Below are 9,940 nucleotides of genomic sequence, written 5' to 3' on the forward strand. Positions count from 1 at the left end.
GTGGCCACTATTCCGCACGAAAACCCCGTTTCTGCTGAACCTGCTACTGCCAGTGCAGCGGTATAACTGCCTTCAATGTAGCAGCACAGCTACAGAGGTGTTTCTAGTGGTTTCATCTTGGAAACCCGGACACTGAAGTGCCTAAAAACTAAGACAGACCACCTCCAGGCTAGACAGAGGGCAGGTGGCTCAATCAGTACTCAGAGGATAGGACTTCCCTGGCCTGGCTGGATTACAGAGTAGACACACAGAAGCTGCGTGTGGCTGAGAGAAGTAAATAGGTTAACAGATATTTCCTTTCTCCATCCTTCAGTGTCAGTCTGAATTATTTTTTTGTGGCTGCTCTGTCTTGACTTCTGGTGCAGGGTGTCCACCACCACCTTCTCTGCAAAGCCAAGGGTGGCATGAAGGACCTAGGGTGGAACTCACCTCATATGTCTGGAAGTCCAGGCTCTCCTTTCATTCCTATTGGACAAACAACACCATCAATTGGTCTTCACCTTCTGCACCTGCTGTCCCCTCCTCCAGCACTTAGCATAATTTGTTTTACAAAAGAAATCCTGCTGCACTGGCAAGGGGCTGAAGGGCTGGGGGGGGGGAGTGTTGCGCTGATTCACATGCACAGCAGAGGCACAGACACCAGGCAGCAGGAGCTCAGCACATGTTCTGCCCCCACCATTCCCAGGCCCACCAGAGGAGACCCACCAAGGGCCCATCTGCACAGACTAAGAGCACAGTAGGACAGTGACAGGTGGGGACCCAAGTCACAGACTCCTGTAATTAATAGTGGTGACACCAGCACCCCAGTCATGGGGAGCAGTTCTCCAGATTGCCCAGTAGGAACATGGTGTTGGACACGTTTCAGATGCAGCTTTGTCTCTTTTCACACTATATATTTTCCCCTGACATCTGATGTGGGGACAGTAGATCCAAAGGTTGGTACAAGATGTGTCTGCTGGGCCTGGCCTGGCCAGCCCCGAGCAGTCACCAGCATCCTGAGCCAGGGGGTCTCATTGGGCAGGGACAGTGGGACAGGAGAAGGGGTGGGATGGGATAGGGGTGTGTGAGGAGGATCTGCAGCTGTGGGACAGCATTGTTGAACCCCAGGTGGGGGATGGGCAGCTGTAGCAGATGGCCTGAGCAGACCCCGCATCAGCAGGGCTCCAGTGGCTGCAGCTGCAGGGTGATGGTGTCCATGGCCCTCACCTGTGGGGTGGCAGCATCAGGGAGAAAACCTTGTTTTCCCCCTGTCCTTCTGCTCAGGGCTGGTGGGGAGACAAGATCCTCTGGCACCAGCAGTGACAGTTTCCTCCAGAACTCTGCCTTTGGCCATGACATGGCAGGGTCAGGGCTCTGCCCAAACCCGGCTCATCCTTCAGGCAGGAGGGTAAAGCTCTGCAGTTCCTGTGCCTGATGGTGCTGGGCAGCAGCAGCAGGCTCTCGACCCAGTGTCAGCCCCTGTCTCTGAAGAGGTTTGGGACAGGGGCTGCTCACACCCCTGCAATGGGGCACAACTGCCACCAAACAGCTGGCTGGGTACTTTCATCAGCTGCTCTGGCCTGGTGTGTTGTTCCAGAACAGGACAGGGTGGAAGTGTAACAAAACCAGTTCACATGATGAATTCAGTGTGATTTACCTTTTGGTCCCTGGAAGCCAGGCTCTCCTGCTGCTCCTGAAAGAGACCAGGGAAATGCTCATCACAGACAACTCAATGTGTGTGAATGATCCCAAATGCACAGGAGAAGCTGACAAGCTGAAAAGGCCACTTTGAGGAGTGTCCCCGCTCTGAGTGTCCAGGCTGATGCTGCCCAACCCAACTGTTCCCCTGACCAGCAGCGTCTCTTGGGAAGAGCAGGAGGAGGACACAGAGGAGGGAAAATTGCTCTGGCTGTTGCTGGATCTGCTGGAGAGTCCAACAGAGGCTACGAGGATGATGAAGGGACTGGAACACCTGCCTTATGAGGAAAGGCTGAGACATCTGGGGCTTTTTAATCTGGAGAGGAGAAGACTGAGGGGGGATCTAATTAATGTCTATAAACACATGAGGACTGGGGATCAACAAGGCAGAGACAACCTCTTGTCACTTGTGCCCTGTGATAGGATGAGGGGCAATGGATTCAAACTGAAGCACAGGAAGTTCCATCTCAACATGAGGAAGAACTTCTTTCCTCTGAGGGTGACAGAGCCCTGGGACAGGCTGCCGAGAGGTTGTGGAGTCTCCTTCTCTGGAGACTTTCAAGATGCAAAGGTCTGGATGCCTTTCTGAGTGACCTGCCTAGTTTTTGGTCCTGCTCTGGCAGGGGGGTTGGATTGATAATCTTCAGAGGTCCCTTCCAACCCCTGACCTGTGATTCTGCAATACTACAGTGGGAGTTTCACAGCTCTATCTCGGTGGCTTTTTGTGGGGTCTTTCTGTTCTCAGCCAGGCATGGGTGAGATTGTAGGTTTTTTCTGTGGGTTCATCCACCTCACACTGGGGTTTCAGCTGAAGTCATGGGTGCTTTTGACCAGGAAATCATTACATCTTCAACATGCAAAGGTTTTTGTTGGGTTTTCTTCCAGCTGGTCAGTGCACAGGTGCTCAGTTCCTGGTTGCCACTTTCTACTACGAACTGGATTCTTTAGGAGAGACACTTTGCACTGTCTACAGCACACAGATCCTTCTGAAGACCTTAAGCCCAGCCTGGATGGAGTGAAAGCTGATTTCTTTGCAGACATCTTCCTCTTTTCAGAGTCTCTCCCTATCTCAAAGAGCCCCTGTTCTCTCCCTGCGTCACCCTGTGTCAGCTGTTCCCTGGTGGTTTGATCCCATCTCCTGGTCCAGAGGCTGCAATGGCATCTCTCCCCTAGCCCAGACCTCTCAGCACTGTTTCTCTGTGCCGGGGCTCCTGGCCAATGCTCCCCAAAGCTCCCCAGAGGGGATGGGGGTGCATTTGGGCAGGTTTGTCAAGGTGGAGCTTGTTAGAGGGGAATGGGGGCACGTCTGATTTTGTGGGCAGTTAAGGAGAACTTTGAGAAGAGTAGTGTTTACCTCTGTGAGGTGGCCCTGCTCAAGAACATTGTTACTAATACTCACCCCATGCAAGACCCATACCCCAACTCCTGCTTTGCCTGTGTTACTCCAGGGCTGGTTCTTGGACTGTGACCAGCTCTGCAGTTTGCTTCTGCAGACCCTTCTCCTTGTGCATGCCCTGAACATGGGTAGGTTTATGGTTTAGAGCTGAATGTTACCCATTACCTTTTGCACCAGGTGGTCCTGCTTTCTCTGGGAGTCCCTGGGCTCCCATTTCTCCTGCAAGGAAAAATACAGTTTGTACATGCACATTATGAACTGACTGAAGGGGAGATGACACAGAGCCCTGGCAGCTAAGCAGGAACTGGATTTTGTTAATTACTTTCGATCTTCCAATGTATCTTATTCCTCTACTTCTGTTGAAGCTACACTATGCTGGTATGGCTGGTGTAAGTCCTAATTTGCAGTTCACATATTAATTTCTATGAGCTTTTAACATCTTGGAGCCGGCTTATGGATTTTGCTGTGGTAAATCTGGTCCCTCTGCTGATGTGTTTCATCATCTCTATGAGCTGTCTATGAAACACCTGCAGGACCCACTTTCCTTGCTTCCTGGGGCATGGTTTCCTTGATGCAGTTCCCAGACAGTTTGCTGTAGACATGCAGGAGCATCACAGCCCCTCTCCCACCCATACTGTTCAATAAGGACTCAGAAAGTAGGCAAATGTTCTTACTGCAGAAGAAACAACACAGACACTTCACACCTCAGGACTGCTCCAGACTTGTGACAAGACTCAGGGAAAAAGAGACAACTTGACTTGTACCAGCACATGATGGGGCATCAGCAGGTACCAGATGGAGTCTTGTCCACTCCTATGGGACTCTCCCACTGCCTGCAGAGCTGGTGCCAGCACGATTCCAGCCCCACCATCCTTCCCTGACCCCCAAGTGACAAAGCCATTGCATGCCACAGTGCTCCTCACCAGCACTGGGGCCTCACCTGTTGCTCCTGGGAGCTCTGGTTCTCCTTTTGGGCCAGAGGCACCTGGGATCCCTGGGCATCCTTGAAGAATGGCGAGGTGGTCAGCATCACCCAGTTCCACTAGGCTCACCTCTGGGGAAATTAAGACAGTCTTCGTGGAGATTATTAGGGCTCTGAATATCTTGGAGAGGAAACTAAACCCTCTGGAGTTCAGGAACAGTGCAAGGAAAAGCAACAAGGCTTGGAGTTTGGACTGCTGTGAGGATTAACAGAAGGCATGGAGGATCTCAGAGGTCAGAGGAGTAAGACACTGAATCTCTCTGGCTTCAGAAAGTTCAGCAGAGAAAATGGTGTTTGTTATCTGTGACATCACACGCATGACAAATACACTATGGCTTAATACAACAAAAGCTGAGAGGAGCCCTGGGGGTGCTGACAACAGAGAAAGTGATATTGAAGGGTCCACAGACAGCAAAGGTTCTACCCAATTTCCTTATGCTGTGTTGGCTTGAATCAGCCCAGTCCCTTTCCCAAGGAACACAGACAGAGCTAAGCAGAGCTATGTCCTCCCCAGAAAACCTCTGACTGGCCCTTTGCATTGCTCTGCAGTTGGAAAATCTCGCCTGGAACATCCTGTTCCTGGACGCCCCGCTGGCCGGGGCAGGAGGATGCACCTTTTGTTGGAGCCAGTGTGTTTGTAAAGCGGCTGCTGAGGCTTCATTCTCCCTCTCCCCCCTGCCTCTGGAGATAAAAAAGCTGGAATTCAAAAAAAGAGGGTAAAAAATAACCTTCTACCCCAACCCGTGTTTCCGCCCTCCGGTTCCATGCTGGGGGGAGCTGGACCAGGCTGTCCCAGCAGGGTGGCTGCTTGGTTGGTGCCTGCAGGTGTCCTGGGTGTCACAGCTCTTTGCTGCCAGGCTGAACAGTGACTTGTTTGCTCTTGAGTTCAATGTCTTTGTTTCAGTTCCTTCCCTGGTGTCCCAACCTGCCTAGCTGACATCCTCTGAACATTTTGGGTGCCTTTCCCCTCCTGTATTCTATTTCTAGGGGAAATGAACCAGCCAAACCCTCAGTGTAGCTAAGTGCAGACAGCTCTCCTCACCCTGCCTGCTACATCCCTTTGCAAAGAGCAGAGTGTACCTGGTGAATGGGGAAACTGAGGTACTGGAGGACACACAGCCCAGGGTCAGCTGGGCAGCCCCTGCTGGGCAGCATCACTTGGCAACCCTCAAACAAGCTGCATTTCATACATAGTCCATGACTGATGTAGTTAAAACTCTGTCTCCAGGCAAGGTGAGGTGGGCAGAGCAGGTTGGGATTTTTTCCCACCTGCCCCTTTGTGGCAGCATTACTAGGGGCCCAAAGTGCCTCATGGAGTTTGACCCCCACATTACCTTCAGACACAGAGCCTGGAAAGTTTATGACCGTTAGCAGAAGGCAGTTTTTTTTTTTTTTTTCTAATTAGTGTTGCATCCCAGTAGAGAAGAGACTGATTTCTCAGAGCCTCTCCCAGCTCTCAGGATATCAGAGGCAGAGCACAGCTCCCACTCAAGCACTTGCTCCTACCATGAGGTCCCTCTAACACCCAAATTCCAGTGATCCATAGATCATGAGAGCAGCAGTGTCCTTGTGGATGCAGCTGCTTTGGGGAGTGGAAGGGAACTGGCAATGGACAAGCTCAGTCCAAAGTAGGGCAGGCCCCCAAGGGCAGATTTTGGGACTGGTGAAGTGATCAATATGTCCTTAATTGCTTTTCTTCATCCCAGGATCCAGTGATTGCAGAGGGATGATGACACCATCAGCAAGTTTTTTTTTTCCCTATGTAGATTTTGAGAATGGGTTGCTGAGCTCAGTATTTGGTTCACTGATGTCCATTGGTAGGATCACTCAGAAGAGTATAAGGTTTTAATCCAACATTTACTTGATTTCAGTTTTTCTAATGTCAGCATAAATAAATCTCGTTGAGAACAACTTTTCCTTTAGCCTGACCTGGGAGTAAAGAACAAGGACTGAATGCTGCTGAGGTTGGACTGTCACCCCCCACAGAGCTGAAATCCAGCTCTGATGGCAACAAGCTGTGTCACTGCCAAATTTCCTGAAAGCCGCAGAGGAACCATAGCCCCCCTGCCAGGCCACATGTGCCTGGATGTCATCTCCAAGAGCTGGTCAAATATCTGTATTCTCTGCCTGTCTGCCAGCTGACTGTAGCAGGGTGCTCCATCTCTCAATATGCCTGCCTCAGTTTCCCTCTATGATTCAACTGCTTTTTGTCTCTCAGTTTTGCAGGCCCAGGCCTGAAGAGAAATATTCCCATGAGAAGGAAAAGGCCCAGCAAACTCTGAGCTTGTAAGAACCTTGAAAGGTACAGAGGGAAGGTGATGTTCATAACACCAGCTGCTCTCCAGGGTTAAATAATACGGAGCCCAGCCCAGCCACAACCAGGCCTGGAATGGAGATAAAGTGAGAATGAACAGATAAACAATTGAGTTTGCTTGGTGGGAACTGGGCCTTCATGATTTTTTTCTGCTGTTTTCTTTTTATTCTCTAATGTTGGAGATCTGGCTAATGGTTAAATAACAACAGTCAATCCACTTAATTCTATAAAAGCCTGGTCCCATCTTTGATCAGGGACACTCCTGTACCCTTTCCCAGGAGGTTGCTGCACCTTCTCTCCTCTAGCAGGGATGCCTGCCAGAGAGACCGATTCTGATTCACCCAGGGACACCAGCTGCAGCTGGGCGAGGGTGAGATATTAATTCCTTCATTGTCTTTAGTAGCAAACTTAACATCATTAAGATTGTAGGATCCTTTAAGAGTGACAATTAATGTTCCAGGCTTAGTATAGAATTAGATAGTAAGTAAGTTGCCATCAACCTTTGTTGTTTGATCTGACTATAAGTAGTAAAATTCACTGTTAAGATGCTCTTTGCATTCAAACTTCTTATCTCTTCAATTTCCCTGTGCTTTTGCTGTATTTGTGCCTTCTGTTTTGGAGAGTTAAGACCCCCATGTTACTGGCCATACATCTTGATCTGTGCAGATTCGTCTTGTCTGCCATCCCCTCTGTGACACTGACGCCACGAGCTCCATGTCAAAGCTCTTGAGGGAGGAGTTGTGGCTGCTGGTACCACCAGGCAGTCATGAATGGCCAACATGGCCTTTGGTTGAGAACAGCCTGTTTGGACCCTGCTCAACCCCTCCCTGTAAGCTTGGCTGTCAGACCTCATGGGTCTCATTTTCCCCCAATCCAAACACTGCATCATAATTAAGAAATCCCTTCCAGGAGAGAAGATAGTTGAAATTCAAATGTGTGTAACTGCTGACACAAATTTAAGCCTCGATGGAAGAGAAGTTGCATCAGTAACCTGGGCAAAAATAGGATTATTGAAAGCTGTGGGACTAGCAGGAGCAGAAGCTGGGCACACATATGGCAAGAGAGTGGGGGGTTGGGGGAGAGGGGTATGGCATTTGACAGCTTCTGAAATAACTGAAATGCCTGAAATAACCAACATGCCCAGTGGGAATTACAGCTGAGTCAGTTGTCCTCTGGGTATAAAAGGAGCAGACAGGTCCATCTAGGGGGAGACAAATCTCATTTTCTGGAAACAGTGAATTCAGAACCCCTTAGAAAACATCTGTAGAGACCTTGAATAAACTGCAGAAATAGCAGCTTAAATTTCAGCCACAACTTTCAAAAATGTATTTGGATGCTGCTCCAGAACCAAAAAGCAGATTCCTCTTTTAACCATCTGACTCAAGGAAGATCATGCAAGTGCCTGTTGCTCACATTGCAGCTGGCAGAACCTGTGCGTGTGGCTGGAGGACAGGAAATCAGATTCCCATGTGCAGCAGAATCTGCTTCCACAAAAACCTCAGGAGATGGGGGAAGCATTAACTTAGGTGTCTGCTGTGCCATAAGAATGCATTCAGCCAGGGAACACATGATCAGTCACAGAACAAACATGGAGTCAAACAGGATGATGTAGAACTGCAGGTGCAGCATTGCCTGTGGGATTGGGCCAAAACTCCACCTGGTAGGAAGCCAGAATCTGGTATTTTAAGAATATGTGGATTGCGTGAAAATATGTGAATTTTCGCATTTGCTCCTGGGTACCTGGAAAACCTGGGGGTTTTCCTCATGCACTAAGTGCCCCAGAGTCATCACACTCTGTTGTCTTAGCCATACAGGGAACTGTGCCATGGTGAGGTGTTGTGCCAACTCGGGTTTTTCCTCTTGGGTTTGCTTTTTCGAGGCAGAGGAAAGAATGTTGGGTTTTGATCCTATCTCCTTGATTCTAGCTTTCAAAAGCCTTATCTGCCCGGGGACAGGGATAAATATAGCAGCCCATAGCTCATACACCTTGACCTTCTCTCCCAGCTGTCACCCGCCCACACTTGTGTTTCCTCCAGCCCAGACACCCCTGGCGCCATGGGGGCTCATGAGGGGCCCAGGGGGGATGAAGTTTCTGTGACAGCCGGTACTGGGACTGGAGGGAATCAGGGGCTGAAGAACAAGCTGCAACCACCCCTTGCTCTCTGCTTTCCTCCTCCCCATTTTTTCCAAGATGAAGACTGGGGAATGCTCTGGGAGCTGTGCCTGCTCCCCCCGCCTCTGGCAACTGGCTGCAGCCAGGGAGTCAGTGGCTGGAACTGGCATCAGGTTCCTGGTCCACACTAGGCCTCCCCTGGCCCCGCGTGGGACCTTCTGCAGAGCAGGTCAGCAGCAGACACTCGTCCATCTTCACCTGTGGCCAGATGTGGTCCAGGGAAGCCCACCTGGAAACTGTCTTGAATCACCAGAGGGGAGGTGAACAGAAGGGGAAGAAAATGGAAAAGAGAAAGAAAAGGGAAGGGGAAGGAACAGAAGGGGAAGAGGAAGGAAAAAGGAAGGAAAATGGAAGAGGAAGGAATGGGGAAGGAAATCCTGATGGGTCTGTGATTGGAAGAGGGAGCTGTGGAGTACTGGTGTTACCTGTGCTCTGGTAGTGACATTTTGTCATTATTGAGAAACATTTGCTGCGGCCCCAAACTTGCCCAGGTTGGGGTCTGTCTCCCCTGTAGCAAACTGCTGGCATCTCACTTAGCAGAGTATGTTTTGCATTTGCCACAAAGGCAACTGAAGTCACCTTGTTTCCCTGCAACCACCATTTGCCTCATGAGCATGTAATCCTCTGAGACCCCCTGATAAAAGAATGAAGAAAGATGAAAGCTACCCCAGAGCAGTGGAGAGCAGGGCTTGCTCTGCAGCTTTTCTTCCTCCCAGCCACAGTCCCCTGTGCTCAGTCTGCCTGGTGGGCCTGGCTGCACCCACAGGCTCTACTGGCACCTGCAGCCTCCAGTGGACACTTTGGAGACCCAGCTCAGAGAGTTGCTGCACAGGTACAGCATCCAGACACAAGAACAGTGCTGAAATACAGACAAAACCTCAGTGCTTCTGATTAGCTGCAACCATGGCACGCTTCCTTTGTAAAGCACTTGGAAGTCTGCAGATTAAAATAGCAATGGTATTGTTGTCAGCTATTCATTTAGATAAGGAAAAGTACGAGATGGCAACCCTTTGCCATGCTACAAGGTAAGTGTTGTGTTCTAGAACTGGAGAAATAAACCTGCCTGGAGGAAAACACTCTTACAAAACCAGCTAGTGAACTCTGACACAGTCCCACCGTCAAGGTAAGGACACTACCAGCCACCTTGGTAGGACAGGTTGGTGCTGGTGATGGGAGGCTTTAGATACAAGTGGCACAAAGAAGCACTAAAGTCAGTATGTGTGTGAAAGGAGATCCTCCATTTATGGTCAGCCACCACTTCATGTCCATTACAGCTTTCTCTTTGCTTCCTTTGATGCTTTCTCTATAGGTTCAGGGACATACATACTAGTTCAGCTGTTTACTGACCAGTCCCTAGCAGAAGCAAACATAGAATCATAGAATCTTAGGGCTGGAAGG

At 49.9% G+C, this 9,940-nt stretch overlaps 1 protein-coding gene across 1 annotated transcript in view; it reads right to left on the reverse strand.

Annotated features, from left to right (window-relative positions):
* Positions 1 to 4,127, reverse strand: part of LOC104397879 (ficolin-1-like) — a gene marked incomplete at its 5' end in the record, with an annotated part of 6,477 nt that extends 2,350 nt beyond the window's left edge. Inside the window, 3 exons of the mRNA XM_010007891.1 lie at positions 1,637 to 1,672; positions 3,239 to 3,292; positions 4,014 to 4,127. Of these exons, the coding sequence (XP_010006193.1) occupies positions 1,637 to 1,672; positions 3,239 to 3,292; positions 4,014 to 4,127 (204 nt within the window). The remainder of the gene's footprint in view (positions 1 to 1,636; positions 1,673 to 3,238; positions 3,293 to 4,013) is intronic.
* Positions 4,128 to 9,940: the final 5,813 nt, after the last annotated feature.

This window comes from Chaetura pelagica, unplaced genomic scaffold (assembly GCF_000747805.2).
Source record: "Chaetura pelagica isolate M959 unplaced genomic scaffold, ChaPel_1.0 scaffold252, whole genome shotgun sequence".
NCBI lineage: Eukaryota > Metazoa > Chordata > Aves > Apodiformes > Apodidae > Chaetura > Chaetura pelagica.